The following is a 19,641-nucleotide window of genomic DNA, read 5'->3' as shown; positions in this document are numbered from 1 at the left end:
GACATTTGAAGTTTGTAAAAGTTTTACCCTCAAGGATGCAATATTACAAAAGGAAATAGGGGATGAAAGTTTGTATGGGAATATACGATTTTATGTGAATATTTTGTAAGTTGAATATGTTTTGTTGTAATTTTTTATAAGTTTAAGTAAAATACCACAACAACAACAAAATTCATGCCAGTAACCCAGAAGGGTAGGCAGAGACCCAGGACCAGACATTTGGCGCGGTTCTGGCACACCTTTCTCTATGTTCTTCTACATCCATACATCAAATCATAGCACGTCGGTTAAGTAAAATAATTAGCCTAAAAAAAAATCTATCCGAAGACAGAATTTCACGCGGACGAAGTCGCGGGCACAGCTAGTACATCATAAGTCCAAAAGCTAATGCGAAAAGAGCAGTGTGATTGTGAATTTTCCTCATATAAATTTAGAAATTTCAAACGTTATAAAACAATTTATATTACCATTATCAACAGCCTTTTATCTGCCGACTGTTGGGCATAGGTCTTTCCCAATACCTTCCATACGCGGTCCTCCGCCTTCCGCATCCAACGACAACCAGCCGTGAAAACTTTGTCATTGGTCCATCTGGATGGAGGATGCCACACACTCCTGGTCTCCTTCCATGGCTTCCTTTATAAAATTTTCCTTCCTCATCTGGCGTCACTGGCCTGACAAATGTGACCGGGGCATTGCCAATTCAGCTTTACTTTATGATTCAAGAAAACCATTACTGTTCCTTTCCACTGCCATGATACTTGTAATAAAACATATTGTGTTTTTTTTTTTTTTTAAGTAAATAAGAGGATTACCTTTTTAGGCTGTGGTAATCTACTGTAACTTTTTTTTTGTATTTATTTGAAGCGATTGTGTATTGTTTAAACATCCTAATTCAAATGTGACAATAAACAGTTTGAATTTGATTTCCAAGAGTTTACTAACATTTATAGTACAGAATAAGCTAAGAATTTTGTTGAAATACTAATTAGTTAAAGTTTATCAGGACTCCTCGTGTAAAAAATAGCCTATGTAATCTTCCAGGCTATGTTCTACATCTGTGCCAAATTTCAGCGAGATCTATACATCCGTTCTGGAGATATCTTGTAACAAACATCCATCCATCTAAACTTTTGCATTTATAATATTAGTAAGATTATCAAGCAGCGTTGATTGTATTGCGAAAGTCAATTAATTGCCCGACTGTGAAAATATATATATATATAAATTATAATATATGATATATATAAATTTTCTATGTACATTAATATATGAAGCGAAAACTTTGTATCACCTATATAACTAAATTGCTCAAAACAAACAGATGAGCGTGAAATTTGACATAGTTAAAAGTAATGTGGAGAAGAGCAGAGGGTCTGTTTGAGGACCTAGGAGAGTGGACTGTATGAAGGCTGGTTACTGCCGTCTTGATAAACGATCGTTCGTAAAGGTCGTCCGTTGCCGGTGGGGTCCAAGATGGCGAGTGTCGTCGACGTCGACCGCCGTCCGCTCGTACGCGCCGCCGGTCGTGACGTCGCGGCACCAGCTTGCCATTTCTCAACAGGGTCTATCTCGAATATTTGCGATATACTTTATCTTAACGTCTTTAACAGAATGTGTCAAAGTTTCTAAGAAATTTGACATTGAACATTACGTAATAATTAATGCAAATTTTTACGATAACGTTACTAACAATTTCTCGTAAATTTTAATTCTAGGCCATCTGAAAGCTGTTTTTAATAAAAAAATCTTTAAATCTGAGTATGGTTGAATTTCGACTAATAGGTGACTAGTAAAAAAATAATAAAGAAGTTTTATAGAAGACTGTTTTTGTTTTGTAGCATTAAAATTAGTAGCTGGCGTAAGGCGATAATGCAGTTTTCTTAACAATACTGTAACTATACGGTTTTTGCAAAGCTTTCTTTTTTTAATAATGCATTTTATTATTTTCTTTGAATCTAATATTAACATACGAATGTAAGACAAAGCGAATATATTTGTTTTTTTTTTCAATTAAATTTATGTTAATAAATACAATCGAATCTGGAGAAGCGATAGTCCTTACAGATGATCTCTTGCCTGTATTTTGTTTAACATATTTTTAGCGTGGTTATGCATTTATGCTTTTTTTTATTATTTTAAAATGATTTAAGGAATGTGTATTTTTGATTAATTTATAAGTCATAAGATTATTCTATGCAGATGTAATTTTTTTTTTGTATTTCCATTCAGTTTGTGAAAATTAAAGTGTTGTTTCAGGATCGGTGATGGTACATCGTGACAGCTGGCAGAGACACTAAGGGTACATTCCCAAAATTATTTGTTCCATCTAAAAATATAAGAGTATATTTTAAATCTATTTAAAAATCAAAAATGTATCACAAAAAAAGTTACAATCAGAGAAATTATACAAATCTCAAATCATTGAAATAATGAAATACAGTCAAAACCGTTTATGGCGACATCGTTTAGAACAACATACTGGTTAAAATGACCAAAATCAAAGGTCCTGGCTGAATGTTATATGACCGCTTTATCGAAAACATTGGTTTTTACGACATTGTTTACTACGACATACCGCATTAAGCGACCACATTTGGTTAATGTTTTCGGAGAATTATATCTGTAGAACGACCGGCTCAGCTGTATTGTAAACAATTTGAAAAGGTAACAGTATCCACATCTGGCACAGTATAATAGTCAAGTTTCACAAAAAACTATAGCTAACTGCTTTGGGCATGCAGGTTTTAAAGATCTTACAAGTCTTATACCAAGAACCTCAGATGATGTGATTGACGATGATGAAGAGGACAATATTTCTTTGGCTCAATAAGCCCAAAGTTTACGACCTGCTTTATCTACTACTGAAACACACGAGTTCATTGATGTAGATCAGTCTATTGCAATTTGTGCACCAGCTACGGAGGATGATACTGTACGTGAAGTTCAAGAGGAAAATGAAAATGAACAGGAAGACTCGGAAGAACAATTTACAGCGCCAACTTTGATTGACGGTCTTAATGCTGTTAGTGTATTAAGAAAGATTGTTCTTTTTAATGATGAGTTCCACATGCAGGGAAATTGTGACGATACGCTGATTAAAATCCAACGTGAATTACAAAATGTGTATGCACGACAGAAGTGTTTCAAACAAACTAAAATTACAGATTTTATGCATACAAAAATGATGGAAAAATGGTATTGTTCTTTTATATTATACGTTTGTATTGAAGTAAACAAAATGCGGTTTAATTTCCTACATGAATATACATATCTTTCCTATTAATACCTAACCGGTAACCGGTTGTTACAACTATCGGTTTTTACGACTCAATATGAGTAGTCCCTTCGATGTCGTTATAACAGATTTTGACTGTAGTTTCAAATGTGTTGCAATAATCTTCACATTTATGCTTTTTTTTATTCTAAAAACATTTTTATTGTATTATTAGAATATTGTTGTATTTCACAGTGACGTTAATTTTGTATTCAAAATCATTAATTTAAAATTATTCTAACATTTTTTTTTCCTTCTCGCCAACTATAAGAATATGGTATGGCAATGAAACTATCCACTAATATTAGGGTGGAATTTTATCTCCACTTTTTTTTAAATTATGAAATAGAGGGAGGGTAGATTGAAGTACACATATTTTTAGCTCTTAATTTTTAATAACTTGCAAACAATTAAATAAAGTATAATTTGTACATAATTAATGAAGCAAATCAACAAGTAAAGCACTGTACCTGCCGGTGAGCGTTTCCCTTAATTTTTCTCCAGTATTTTACATATTTCACTATAAACTACATTCTTAACTAGTGACAAGCACTTATTCAAAATGGACGCCATTCAAGAATCACTAACCAATCTCCAACAAATGTTTACTCAGCGCATGGATATTTATCAAGGTGAGCTGGCAGCTGCAAGTGCTGTGCCTGCAGCTACCATCACAAGTCTGTCAGCAGAGTTCACAACTTTCCGCACTTTCATTATGTCCGCACTGAAGTCACTTCAAGAACAAGTGGCACTCCTCTCCTCTCAAGCAGACAATCTGGAGTCACAGAGTCGACGCAAAATCTTGTTACTCCATGGGGTGCCCGAGACCACATCGGAAGATACTGTCTCAGTAGTGGTTCATACTATTGCGACTAAAATGAAGCTGGAGAATTTTTCTGCTGCTGACATTAAGCAATGCCACAGAATGGGCCAGTTAACTTCGGACCGGCCTCGCACAATATTGTTCAAGATAGCTAACCATGAGCGCAGAACGTCCATATGGAAGATGAAATCTGCGCTCAAGGGCACGGGTATAACCCTGTCGGAGTTTCTGACCAAACACCGACATGACACCTTCATGGCAGCTAGACAGAAGTTTGGCATTTCCAAGTGTTGGACGAACAATGGATCAGTGTTCGTAATCATTGATGGCATGCGTCACCGCATCAACACCATGAGTGAATTTGAAAAACTCAACAAGGCATCCACTTCTAAGTCTGGCGAGACAGTCAATAAGGCGCCAGCATCAACTAGGGAGTCCCGTGCAGCATCGAAGAGTAAGAGGGCTGCGGGCACAGGTGCCTCCGGCAAGAAGTAGATGATTGTGGCTGTACTGTGTTCGTCGATATAGCGCGATTACTATCCTCAGTCTTGAGGTTTTTAATTAAATATTTATCATATAGTGAGTACTATTTGCGAATACCTTCTTTAATAATGTTTGTTTACAAATTTTATTCGCCACTTTGACGTATCTATTTCAAAGTGTTTGACATGACATTGACAGCTTAAGATGTCGATGTCATCTACGCCAATGTTCTACACAGAGTAAAGAACACAGATCAACATATATTGTAAACACACGGTATGTTTTTTTTTTTTCTGTTCCTTTTTAATTCACTCGTATTATTATTAGTATTATTTTTTTGTTTTAGTTATAACTGTAGTGTAAATCTATTGTTTTTAAGTAGCGTAGTGTTTAATATTGTTCCTGGTCATCATGGTTGCTTTTATCATCGTTGCCATTTTTTTTTTGTTGTACCACTGTAGTATCAACACAATATTTTAAGTAGTGTAGTATTGGAAATTTCATTTGGTCTCCATCGCTTGCTTTTGCTTTCGATGCCATTTCATTGCTGTTTCCGAATACTCTTACTTTCTGGCTTGTTAATTAATGTATTGCTTTGACACGCATCTAATCACCGGTAGGTGAAATAACTAGAACTCTAAATTGTACAGCTTTTGTATATTTTCCTACTTTTTGTTTGTTTTGTTTTGCTTTGTTACTGTAATTTTTTTTTTTTTTTGTCTTAATTTTTGTTAATTCTCTACCAGCGTTACATCCGACTAACAGAGAGTAGTCCCCTCAAGAGCATATTAAGAGAAGTTGAAGCAGATCGTTTTGAAGTGTATTTATATATATATTTTTTATTATTTTTTTTTTTTTTAGCCATTGTTCCTATTTTATTTTATTTTTTCTTAATATATACTCTTATTTTGTTTATTAGGATAGGCCCTTATTTTTGTTATTTATAATAGCCGCCTTACTGTTTTTTTAGTCTACAAAACTGTTTAAACTTAAAGAATGAGTAATAGTGATGAAGATTTATTAAGTTCCGTTGATTTGATTAACTCCGACTCCAGTACTTCGGACGATAAATTATTTTCTTTAGGCGAGAATCTCAATAATACGTTTAAGTTATTCCCTTTAAGACACTTTAACGTCTGCCACATCAATGCACAAAGTATTCCATCACACATTGCTGACCTTCACGAATCATTTGAATCGTCCCACATTGATGCCATTCTTGTCTCTGAAAGCTGGCTCAAGCCGTCTATCCCGTCAACTTCGGTTTCTATCCCCGGCTTTACTCTGGTGAGGAACGACCGGACAAATAAAAGAGGTGGTGGAGTAGCAATTTATATTAAAAGTAAATATCCATATAAAATAATCCTGCAGTCAGCTTCCGCCTACCATGCAAATGCTGAATACCTTTTTCTCGAGATCGACTCCGATGTTAAACTTATATTAGGTGTTATCTACTGCCCACCTAATGTCGATTATTTCTCAGAGTTAGAAAACATTTTTGAATCCCTCATGGGAACTTATACGCACTTTTTGGTTATGGGGGATTTTAATACATGCCTTCTCAACGAGAATATTCGTTCTTCAAAACTAAAAGATATAATTGAATCAGCTAATTTGGATATTTTAAAACTAACTGCCACGCACCACTCTAGTGCCACAGACACTCTTCTCGACCTTCTTTTAACCTCGCATACCGATTTAGTTGCACATTACGGCCAGTTTTCTGCACCTGCTTTTTCACATCACGACCTCATCTTTTGCTCATTTAAATTAAAATCTCCTAAACATAAACCCTTAGTCTTAGAGAAACGCAACTTTGCTCGGTTGAATATCGATCTGTTGCACTGTGATGCCCAAAAAATTGATTGGAGCGCGGTCGAAGCGGCTGCCTCTGTCGATGACAAAGTCGGAGAATTTAACAAATTAATCATTCAACTTTATGATAAACATGCGCCAGTTCATACTGTCAAATTGAAGCACCCACCGTCACCATGGTTTAATGAAACCATACGTAACGTGATGAAGAAAAGAGATCGGGCTTTTCGCATATTCAAACGCGAAAGGAACGAACTGAACTGGTCTTCGTATAAAGTTATCCGTAATCTTTGCAATAAGCTTATTCGTAACGCTAAACGTCGATACATTAACCAGCAGATTGAAACTTCATCTCCCGCTGCTTTGTGGAAATTTTTGAGGTGTCTCGGAGTAGGTCAGCAATTGCCTACGGATAGTAAAATTAATATTGATTGCAATACCTTAAATTCCTACTTCACTAACATTTCTAAAATTTCCCCATCAATGAAATCCGACACCCTCAATGAAATTAAATCTATACAAACCCCTTCTATTTCGACTCCTTTCTATTTTGCGCCAGCTAGTGAAGACTGTATCAGAAAAGTATTTAACTCCCTAAAAACCAAAGCTGTGGGATGCGACGACATTGGACGGGTCATGTTGATGCACATTATTGACCAAGTACTACCTATTATCACACATATTGTAAATTTCTCCCTCATGTCTAGTACCTTTCCAGCACTATGGCGTAAAGCCCATGTGATACCACTCCCTAAAACACCTAACCCCATTCTACCTAGCGAGTACAGACCTATATCAATTCTGCCTTTTCTTTCCAAAATCATAGAATCAGTTGCCCTCACTCAAATCAATGACTTCCTCACTAATGCCAAAGTGTTTAATCCCTTCCAGTCCGGTTTCCGCAAAGGTCACAGTACTACAACAGCTTTATTAAAAATTACTGAGGATATTCGTTCCAACATGGAACTTAAAATGATAACAGTGCTTCTCCTTGTTGATTTCAGTAACGCCTTCAATGCTGTCGACCACGATCTCCTTCTAGCTCTTTTAAGCCAGCTGTATTTCTCTCCCTTCTCCATTGACTGGTTCAGTTCATATCTGCGTGGTCGCAGTCAAGCTGTTCGATGTGGTCAGACTATATCCGACTGGCTTGAAGTGGACACGGGCGTCCCCCAGGGCGGACTACTGTCCCCTCTCCTTTTTTCTCTCTTTATAAATCTGCTTTCCCCTCATCTCAAAAGTAATTACCACATGTATGCTGATGACCTGCAATTATATAGTGCTGCATCAGTCAATGACCTAAATTCTGCTATATTATCACTGAATAATGACCTGTCTCGTCTCCAAAAGTGGTCTGAAGCATACGGTATCGTAATTAACCCACACAAATGCCAAGCAATCATTATAGGTAGTTCCCGCCAGTTAACTAAAATCATTACTGATGACATCCCGTCCCTTTCACTCAACGGTTGTGTCATCCCGTTTACGAGCACAGTCAAGGATCTGGGTGTCATTATTGACTCCGAGCTGCGATGGTCAGCCCATGTCAAAGAAATTTGTCGCAAATTCTATGCATCTCTCCATTCTATCATCCGATTTAAACACTTCCTCCCCGTCAAAACAAAGCTTACTTTAGTAAATTCCCTTCTTCTTCCCATTATTGATTATGCCGACGTTTGTTTTATTGATCTAAATACCGACTTACTGAATAAGCTGGATAGACTACTTAATAACTGCATACGATATATTTATGGTCTTCGCAAGTTCGATCATGTGTCGGATTTCCGATCAAAACTAAAATGGCTGCCCATCAGAGAATGTAGGAACGTTCGTATTCTCTGCACTCTTTACTCAGTATTAAATGATACAAATTACCCCACTTATTTAAAAGACTTCTTCAAATTTCTGTGTGAAAATCACGAGCTTTCTCTTCGGTCCTCTGATAATCTCTCACTATCCGCGCCTATTCATCACTCGTCCTTCTTGGATAAATCCTTCTCTGTGACAGCTGTTAGACTGTGGAACGATCTTTCACCCAACATTAAAAGAGCCTCCTCCAAAATTATTTTCAAGCGCCTGATTCGGCATCATTATGTTATTAGACTCCATTCATAAGTAGCCTTCTCGCTGTTATCACTTATTATTGCACTTATTAATCTAGAGTTTTTATTTATCTTATTCTTTTTCTTCTACATGTACAATGTTTTATTAATATTATATACAATATTTTATTTATACTTATTTATTTCTAATATATTACTGTATTACATTATATTGTATTAGTAAAATAGTATCTTCAATTCATATCTGCCCTGCACATAATTACACACATATTTTTAGCTCTTAATTTTTAATAACTTGCAAACAATTAAATAAAGTATAATTTGTACATAATTAATGAAGCAAATCAACAAGTAAAGCACTGTACCTGCCGGTGAGCGTTTTCCTTAATTTTTCTCCAGTATTTTACATATTTCACTATAAACTACATTCTTAACTAGTGACAAGCACTTATTCAAAATGGACGCCATTCAAGAATCACTAACCAATCTCCAACAAATGTTTACTCAGCGCATGGATATTTATCAAGGTGAGCTGGCAGCTGCAAGTGCTGTGCCTGCAGCTACCATCACAAGTCTGTCAGCAGAGTTCACAACTTTCCGCACTTTCATTATGTCCGCACTGAAGTCACTTCAAGAACAAGTGGCACTCCTCTCCTCTCAAGCAGATAATCTGGAGTCACAGAGTCGACGCAAAATCTTGTTACTCCATGGGGTGCCCGAGACCACATCGGAAGATACTGTCTCAGTAGTGGTTCATACTATTGCGACTAAAATGAAGCTGGAGAATTTTTCTGCTGCTGACATTAAGCAATGCCACAGAATGGGCCAGTTAACTTCGGACCGGCCTCGTACAATATTGTTCAAGATAGCTAACCATGAGCGCAGAACGTCCATATGGAAGATGAAATCTGCGCTCAAGGGCACGGGTATAACCCTGTCGGAGTTTCTGACCAAACACCGACATGACACCTTCATGGCAGCTAGGCAGAAGTTTGGCATTTCCAAGTGTTGGACGAACAATGGATCAGTGTTCGTAATCATTGATGGCATGCGTCACCGCATCAACACCATGAGTGAATTTGAAAAACTCAACAAGGCATCCACTTCTAAGTCTGGCGAGACAGTCAATAAGGCGCCAGCATCAACTAGGGAGTCCCGTGCAGCATCGAAGAGTAAGAGGGCTGCGGGCACAGGTGCCTCCGGCAAGAAGTAGATGATTGTGGCTGTACTGTGTTCGTCGATATAGCGCGATTACTATCCTCAGTATTGAGGTTTTTAATTAAATATTTATCATATAGTGAGTACTATTTACGAATACCTTCTTTAATAATGTTTGTTTACAAATTTATTCGCCACTTTGACGTATCTATTTCAAAGTGTTTGACATGACATTGACAGCTTAAGATGCCGATGTCATCTACGCCAATGTTCTACACAGAGTAAAGAACACAGATCAACATATATTGTAAACACACGGTATGTTTTTTTCTTCTGTTCCTTTTTAATTCACACGTATTATTATTAGTATTATTTTTTTGTTTTAGTTATAACTGTAGTGTAAATCTATTGTTTTAAGTAGCGTAGTGTTTAATATTGTTCCTGTTCATCATGGTTGCTTTTATCATCGTTGCCATTTTTTTGTTGTATCACTGTAGTATCAACACAATATTTTAAGTAGTGTAGTATTGGAAATTTCATTTGGTCTCCATCGCTTGCTTTTGCTTTCGATGCCATTTCATTGCTGTTTCCGAATACTCTTACTTTCTGGCTTGTTAATTAATGTATTACTTTGACACGCATCTAATCACCGGTAGGTGAAATAACTAGAACTCTAAATTGTACAGCTTTTGTATATTTTCCTACTTTTTGCTTGTTTTGTTTTGCTTTGTTACTGTAATATATTTTTTTTTTTTGTCTTAATTTTTGTTAATTCTCTACCAGCGTTACATCCGACTAACAGAGAGTAGTCCCCTCAAGAGCATATTAAGAGAAGTTGAAGCAGATCGTTTTGAAGTGTATTTATATATATATATATATATATATATATATATATATATATATATATATATATATATATATTTTTTATTTTTTAGCCATTGTTCCTATTTTATTTTATTTTTTCTTAATATATACTCTTATTTTGTTTATTAGGATAGGCCCTTATTTTTGTTATTTATAATAGCCGCCTTGCTGTTTTTTTTTAGTCTACAAAACTGTTTAAACTTAAAGAATGAGTAATAGTGATGAAGATTTATTAAGTTCCGTTGATTTGATTAACTCCGACTCCAGTACTTCGGACGATAAATTATTTTCTTTAGGCGAGAATCTCAATAATACGTTTAAGTTATTCCCAAGACACTTTAACGTCTGCCACATCAATGCACAAAGTATTCCATCACACATTGCAGACCTTCACGAATCATTTGAATCGTCCCACATTGATGCCATCCTTGTCTCTGAAAGCTGGCTCAAGCCGTCTATCCCGTCAACTTCGGTTTCTATCCCCGGCTTTACTCTGGTGAGGAACGACCGGACAACCAAAAGAGGTGGTGGAGTAGCAATTTATATTAAAAGTAAATATCCATATAAAATAATCCTGCAGTCAGCTTCCGCCTACCATGCAAATGCTGAATACCTTTTTCTCGAGATCGACTCCGATGTTAAACTTATATTAGGTGTTATCTACTGCCCACCTAATGTCGATTATTTCTCAGAGTTAGAAAACATTTTTGAATCCCTCATGGGAACTTATACGCACTTTTTGGTTATGGGGGATTTTAATACATGCCTTCTCAACGAGAATATTCGTTCTTCAAAACTAAAAGATATAATTGAATCAGCTAATTTGGATATTTTAAAACTAACTGCCACGCACCACTCTAGTGCCACAGACACTCTTCTCGACCTTCTTTTAACCTCGCATACCGATTTAGTTGCACATTACGGCCAGTTTTCTGCACCTGCTTTTTCACATCACGACCTCATCTTTTGCTCATTTAAATTAAAATCTCCTAAACATAAACCCTTAGTCTTAGAGAAACGCAACTTTGCTCGGTTGAATATCGATCTGTTGCACTGTGATGCCCAAAAAATTGATTGGAGCGCGGTCGAAGCGGCTGCCTCTGTCGATGACAAAGTCGGAGAATTTAACAAATTAATCATTCAACTTTATGATAAACATGCGCCAGTTCATACTGTCAAATTGAAGCACCCACCGTCACCATGGTTTAATGAAACCATACGTAACGTGATGAAGAAAAGAGATCGGGCTTTCCGCATATTCAAACGCGAAAGGAACGAACTGAACTGGTCTTCATATAAAGTTATCCGTAATCTTTGCAATAAGCTTATTCGTAACGCTAAACGTCGATACATTAACCAGCAGATTGAAACTTCATCTCCCGCTGCTTTGTGGAAATTTTTGAGGTCTCTCGGAGTAGGTCAGCAATTGCCTACGGATAGTAAAATTAATATTGATTGCAATACCTTAAATTCCCACTTCACTAACATTTCTAAATTTTCCCCATCAATGAAATCCGACACCCTCAATGAAATTAAATCTATACAAACCCCTTCTATTTCGACTCCTTTCTATTTTGCGCCAGCTAGTGAAGACTGTATCAGAAAAGTATTTAACTCCCTAAAAACCAAAGCTGTGGGATGCGACGACATTGGACGGGTCATGTTGATGCACATTATTGACCAAGTACTACCTATTATCACACATATTGTAAATTTCTCCCTCACGTCTAGTACCTTTCCAGCACTATGGCGTAAAGCCCATGTGATACCACTCCCTAAAAAACCTAACCCCATTCTACCTAGCGAGTACAGACCTATATCAATTCTGCCCTTTCTTTCCAAAATCATAGAATCAGTTGCCCTCACTCAAATCAATGACTTCCTCACTAATGCCAAAGTGTTTAATCCCTTCCAGTCCGGTTTCCGCAAAGGTCACAGTACTACAACAGCTTTATTAAAAATTACTGAGGATATTCGTTCCAACATGGAACTTAAAATGATAACAGTGCTTGTCCTTGTTGATTTCAGTAACGCCTTCAATGCTGTCGACCACGATCTCCTTCTAGCTCTTTTAAGCCAGCTGTATTTCTCTCCCTTCTCCATTGACTGGTTCAGTTCATATCTGCGTGGTCGCAGTCAAGCTGTTCGATGTGGTCAGACTATATCCGACTGGCTTGAAGTGGACACGGGCGTCCCCCAGGGCGGATTACTGTCCCCTCTCCTTTTTTCACTCTTTATAAATCTGCTTTCCCCTCATCTCAAAAGTAATTACCACATGTATGCTGATGACCTGCAATTATATAGTGCTGCATCAGTCAATGACCTAAATTCTGCTATACTATCACTGAATAATGATCTATCTCGTCTCCAAAAGTGGTCTGAAGCATACGGCATCGTAATTAACCCACACAAATGCCAAGCAATCATTATAGGTAGTTCCCGCCAGTTAACTAAAATCATTACTGATGACATCCCGTCCCTTTCACTCAACGGTTGTGTCATCCCGTTTACGAGCACAGTCAAGGATCTGGGTGTCATTATTGACTCCGAGCTGCGATGGTCAGCCCATGTCAAAGAAATTTGTCGCAAATTCTATGCATCTCTCCATTCTATCATCCGATTTAAACACTTCCTCCCCGTCAAAACAAAGCTTACTTTAGTAAATTCCCTTCTTCTTCCCATTATTGATTATGCCGACGTTTGTTTTATTGATCTAAATACCGACTTACTGAATAAGCTGGATAGACTACTTAATAACTGCATACGATACATTTATGGTCTTCGCAAGTTCGATCATGTGTCGGATTTCCGATCAAAACTAAAATGGCTGCCCATCAGAGAACGTAGGAACGTTCGTATTCTCTGCACTCTTTACTCAGTATTAAATGATACAAATTACCCCACTTATTTAAAAGACTTCTTCAAATTTCTGTGTGAAAATCACGAGCTTTCTCTTCGGTCCTCTGATAATCTCTCACTATCCGCGCCTATTCATCACTCGTCCTTCTTGGATAAATCCTTCTCTGTGACAGCTGTTAGACTGTGGAACGATCTTTCACCTGACATTAAAAGAGCCTCCTCCAAAATTATTTTCAAGCGTCTGATTCGGCATCATTATGTTATGAGACTCCATTCATAAGTAGCCTTCTCGCCGTTATCGCTTATTATTGTATTTATTAATCTAGAGTTTTTATTTATCTTATTCTTTTTCTTCTACATGTACAATGTTTTATCAATATTATATACAATATTTTATTTATACTTATTTATTTCTAATATATTACTGTATAACATAATATTGTATTAGTAAAATAGTATCTTCAATTCATATCTGCCCTGCACATAATTATACTTTCCTCTCATATACCGGATGACTGGTAGAGAATGCCTTTAGGCATTAAGTCCTCCTTGTACTTATAAAAGTGCTAAAGAATAAATAAATAAATAAATAAATAAATAAATTATACTTTCCTCTCATATACCGGATGACTGGTAGAGAATGCCTTTAGGCATTAAGTCCTCCTTGTACTTATAAAAGTGCTAAAGAATAAATAAATAAAATAAATAAATAAATAAAATCACTAAATAGATTATTATAAAAAAAAACTTGTATACAGTTTTCTATAATCATTTTTGATTATTTTTTAATACAAAAAATTTCTCACAATTAATTCGTGAAATCAAATTATTAAGTTAAATTTGACATGACATGAATGTGACATAAAAATCTTTGTCACAGATAAATGACTATTTCAACTTAGCCACTAGGCGCTTGTTGTTGTCATTTTGTGCAGTTAGCGCTAGTGCAAATAACCATTAACTATGAGTAACTGTTACCAGAATTTTGTATGAATTTCATAAATTACTAGAATGAGATTTATTACATTTAAATTATAACTAGTTCATTTGGTATATACATAATTATATACTTGTATATGGGTCACGGTTACTTATGTTCTTACTATCTATGTACGTGCATATTAACGTAGGATTTCACTGTCGAAACAGTTTTAGAAAAACACAGTTATCCCTATTATCTCAAAGACAGTAAGAGGTTTAAAAGTGGTAAATGCCAGCAATAAAAACATCAGTTGCACGAATTGTTCAGCTCGCCCGGTGAAATACCACGACATCACAGAAGACAGACGTAAGTGGAAGTCATTCCAAGTACAGTCTGATGAGTGTGGTGCCGGAGGCTAATTTTAGTCCTCTTTTCCTTCACACCCTTTTCATATTAGGATAGAATGGGAAGGGGAAGTGTATTTGGCGGAAGAGTGGACGCATAGGAAGGGGAAATATTCTCTTTCTGTGCATTCCTTTCTCCGTTGATTAAAGGTAGGCAACGCATCTGCATTTGCGAATGTCTATAGGCAACTGTCGTCTCGCTATCGGCGAATTCAAATGGCCGTTTGCTCGTTTGCCACCTTTTGATATAAAAAAAGAGGGATAGCTGTATGTTTTTGTACAAGTGTTTCGGTAGTGGAAACCCGTGACTATAACACACAAATGACTTATATCAGAGTTTATAAATCACAATATATTTGTGATATTAAAAAAATATATTTTGGTATTTGAAAATTGACTTGCGAACATGTAACATGGAACTTACGAATGCATACAATTGTAAAATAAATGTTATAAATTTGAATATCGGTTGAAATGAATTTTACTGCTTTTTACATATATAAAATTTAAAAAAAAAATACAGTCGAATTGATAAACTCCTTCTTATTGAAATCGGCTAAAAATAGCATGTTTTATTGTTGTATTTGAAAATGAAATGTCTTAATTTAGTGTTATTGCTTAGGAAACGGTGTAGCAATAAATAATGTAACAAATATCCTATTTTTAGCCGACTTCAAAAAGAAGGAGGTTATCAATTCGACTGATTTTTTTTTTTTTTTTATGTGTGTTACCGCGAATCTCCGTCCCTGGTGGTCCGATTTTGATAAAAATTATTTTAATCGAAAGGAAGTGCTTGCAGGTGGGTCCCATTTTTTTGTTTTTTTTTTTTAAATAACTAGAAGACTAGTAGATTTTGAATATAGCTTCAAAATGTGTTGCGAAAATTAGGGACATTTTTGCTTTCAGCGCTTACGTAGGCTAAACTATAAGACCTACATCAAAATGATGTGTGGCGAATTGTAGCTCTTTAAATGTGCTAAATAAAAGTCCGCGATAGCATATATCTATCTTTTATAGTTTTCTCACAATAACCATTTTTTTCTTTACGAAACATTAATTAAATTCATGCCCTATTTCCGACGCTATTATTCAAGTTCAGTATTAACACTTATGTAAATAAACATGTTCATTATTAAGAGAATTTAATGTAGATTATATTTGCAATTAAAACTATATCATTCTGTCTAATAGTTTAGGAGATATCGTAAGAATAAAATTACGCGGAAACGAAAAATGCTACATCGCGTTACAATGAATAGCACAAATTTGCTTTCTGGGCTTACGTAGGTCAAACTATATGACTTACATAAAAATGATGTATGGAGTAATTATAGATCCTTAAATTTGCTAAATAACAGTCTTCGGTGGCATATATCTATCATCTATGGATGTCTCACAAAAACCATGTTATTGTGAACAAACATTGATTAAAATGCACACGAAAAACAGCGTCGTAAGCTTACGGCGCTATTATATTATATTCGATATGAATCCTTATCCAAATAAATATGTTTGATGGTTAGAGTATTAAATGCAGATTACATTAGCCTTTAAACTATGTAATTCTGATCAATAGTTTGGAAGATATTAAATTATTAAAAACTACGCGCATTCGAAAAATTCTACGGCGGCGCGCGGCTGGACTAAATTAAAGGCACGCTACGATGTATTAGTTCGTTAATTTTCAATTTGTATACCGATTTTGATAATTATTTCACTGTTTAAAGGATAAGTGGTTATCTGCTGCATTCTAAATTAGTTTTTGAATTGAAGTACACACATATTAAATAGGAAAGTCCTTTTCTTTATTTCTTTCCTCATACGTATTAAGGAAATTTGTAATTGAACTTCAAATTCACTAAAAATTGTGAAATAAAACAAAAATTTTAAGAAAAAAAAATAGCCGACTTAAAAAAAAACAATCTCAAACAAAATGCACTCAAAAGTAACATAAAAAAAACAATTTCAAACAAAATGCATTCAAAAGTACCATAAAAAACAATCTCAAACAAAATGCACTCAAAAGTAACATAAAAAAACAATTTCAAACAAAATGCATTCAAAAGTACCATAAAAAACCATCTCAAACAAAATGCACTAAAAAGAAACAAAATAATGACATGAAAACTTCTTTCTTTCTTTCTTCTCTCTTTCAAAAACCCTCTAAACTCTAAAGAAAGTTCTCTTCTTTCTTGTAACATGTCTATATTGTATAATTATTGTTATTTTGGAGTCGGTTTCGGCCTAAGTAGGGACATAAACGTAAGTATGTCTCATACATCTCAAATATAAAATGTATAATATTATATTTACTTTGGCCGACACCGACTGCGAAATAACAATAATTATACAATATAGACATGTTACAAGAAAGAAGAGAACTTTCTTTAGAGTTTAGAGGGTTTTTGAAAGAGAGAAGAAAGAAAGAAAGAAGTTTTCATGACATTATTTTGTTTCTTTTTAGTGCATTTTGTTTGAGATGGTTTTTTATGGTACTTTTGAATGCATTTTGTTTGAAATTGTTTTTTTATGTTACTTTTGAGTGCATTTTGTTTGAGATTGTTTTTTATGGTACTTTTTGCCTTTAAAATCGAATGTTTCTTATTAGTAGGTCGATCGACCCAATGGGAAATTTTCTCATTGAGCCGATTGATCTGGGTAACGGGAAATACACTTAAAATTGTAGTTTGCTGATAGTAAATTAAAATTATTGATAAAGCAATATAGAATAGATTACGGACATTTGAAATATATCACTGCCGTAAAATCTTATGATTTAAGTAGTTTATGACTGCAATTGCATACAATGTTTGTATATATAAAGTTAATATCACATAATAGCAATAATTTAATATACAGTCAAAATCTGTTATAACGACATCGAAGGGACTACTCATATTGAGTCGTAAAAACCGATAGTTGTAACAACCGGTGACAGGTATTAATAGGAAAGATATGTAATAACATTCAGCCAGGACCTTTGATTTTGGTCAATTTAACCGGTATGTTGTTCTAAACGATGTCGCTATAAACGGTTTTGACTGTATATATATATATATCCGATATATCTACGAAAGTGACATCTGACGTACATAAATTATACTATTTTTTTAAATTTTTCCATATAATTAAGATTTTGCGTTAGTTTATCTTCCTTGAAGGAGATCAAAATTTGAATTATTAATTCATAAATAATTTAATACGACGTACTTGATGATAGTTTTTTTCCTCTCCGTGGCTTCATTGCCTTTGCAAACTAACATATTTATAGTATATTTTGTGAGATATCGACTATGTAAGTGAAACCGTCTAAAGGCACGTTTCCACTGGTCACTGTCTTTGTACGGTACATCGTTGGCAATAATAATACACCACGGAAACGGTCCTTTATATCTTGGAATGTGAAAAAATACGCATAGATATTATTGATGTTTAATAAATAATATGTAGTTTTTTATATATGTATTTACGAAATTGATGCGCAATAATATTTTTTTCCTAAAGTTAAATTATTAGATTTGTATGTTATGGTAAATTATCTTGTCATTTTTGCATATCCGTTATACATTTCATGTCACTTAATGCAATAATGTAATGTAAGATTTCCAGTTTTGACAGCCCATTTAATGCCTTTAAAAGACTTTACTTTTAAAGACTGAAATAGTGCCTAAATGCAATAACACACTAAAAAAATATATTCAATCAATTATGCACAAATATAAATAAAAATCTAATTGTTAAATTACTTGGAAGAATAATTTAAAATGTGCTGCAAATATTTAACCTATATTATAAAAATAACGTTTGTTAACAATTGTATCGCATTCTGTTATTCCCAATATAAAGTTCTTGTTTAACTTTATAAGATAGATGCCACACGAGCAAATGTGGTGTCGCAACGCACATTCACAACGAACAATAATTCCGCTTAGACAGCAGAGTTGATGTCAAAAATGCCAAACGCTGCGACAACGCGCTGTTATTATGGCACACTAAGAACCTATATGGCGATTGTTTTACAACGAAATCTGTTGTATTAATTAGTATACCTCGATTTGTGTAAACGTCTCTAAATAAGAAATGCGGAGGATTAAGATGAATCTTGCATATTACTACTCCGACAATGACTGTAGTAGGCCTAGCACGAATCTGACAATCGCCATTTTATCGTAATCGTCAATTATTTCGAAATTAATATAATATTTATGGCGATAATTTTACGATATGTTTGTCGATGACGATACGACGGCGGTTATCACAAACAATCTCGCTGGGCTCACTGAATTTGCTAACGACATTTCCACCTTGATAAAATGGCCAGTGGAGTGATCTTTAAATATATGATGTCTGGTGACAATCATGATGGATGTTAAATAAATTTGTAACACGTGGATGAATTTCTGTCAATATGTCTACTTTGAAAATTGCGGTTGTGTAAATATTTTTCTATTTTTCGTCAACATTTGGTAAATGACTAGAGTAAATCTTGACGCTACTTTAGACCTGCGCAATCTAGATTGTTCTATCGTGTGAAAAACATCACGTTAGAGTTAGATAATGTCAGCATTTGATTGCAGGCGAAATGATAGATTCGATTTTTTTAAAGCTTTGTTTAGATAATTGTTATTTATTATTAGGTACGACGCGATAATTGTACATATAGAAGGGAAATCTGGCGTCGTTCACCGTAAGCTGGTTACCGCGCGACTTGCGTCAATCTTTTATAAAAGATAGAGTAACGGAACTTATCTGTTTACCGTCTACCTCAGACTACAGTCGCAATGATGCGGCTATATTACTAAAGGACTTCAAATTTGCGGGTGATAAGAGCATAGAGGACGAAGGAAAAGAGGACCTTTGCTCCTTTGATTTTCTACTTTACTCGTCAATTTACTGAGAATTTCAAATAAAGTAAACATTATTGTTGTTTTAGTTTTATTCAAAGAATGGAATATATAAATTTATTGATAAAA

General features: G+C 34.9%; 1 protein-coding gene and 1 pseudogene across 1 annotated transcript; both read left to right on the top strand.

The window, feature by feature from the left end:
• Positions 1-2,330, top strand: part of LOC123723334 — a 40,580-nt pseudogene extending 38,250 nt beyond the window's left edge.
• A 6,413-nt stretch (positions 2,331-8,743) lies between these two features.
• On the top strand, positions 8,744-10,344 carry LOC123723296. Its single transcript, XM_045685878.1, has one exon. It carries the CDS (start codon positions 8,919-8,921, stop codon positions 9,672-9,674), a length of 756 nt encoding a protein of 251 aa, XP_045541834.1. The 5' UTR covers positions 8,744-8,918; the 3' UTR covers positions 9,675-10,344.
• Positions 10,345-19,641: the final 9,297 nt, after the last annotated feature.

The sequence above is a fragment of the Papilio machaon genome, chromosome W (genome assembly GCF_912999745.1).
Source record: "Papilio machaon chromosome W, ilPapMach1.1, whole genome shotgun sequence".
Taxonomy (NCBI): Eukaryota; Metazoa; Arthropoda; class Insecta; order Lepidoptera; family Papilionidae; genus Papilio; species Papilio machaon.
Note: the sequence above shows the minus strand (reverse complement) of the source record. Positions and strands in the feature narration are given on the sequence as shown.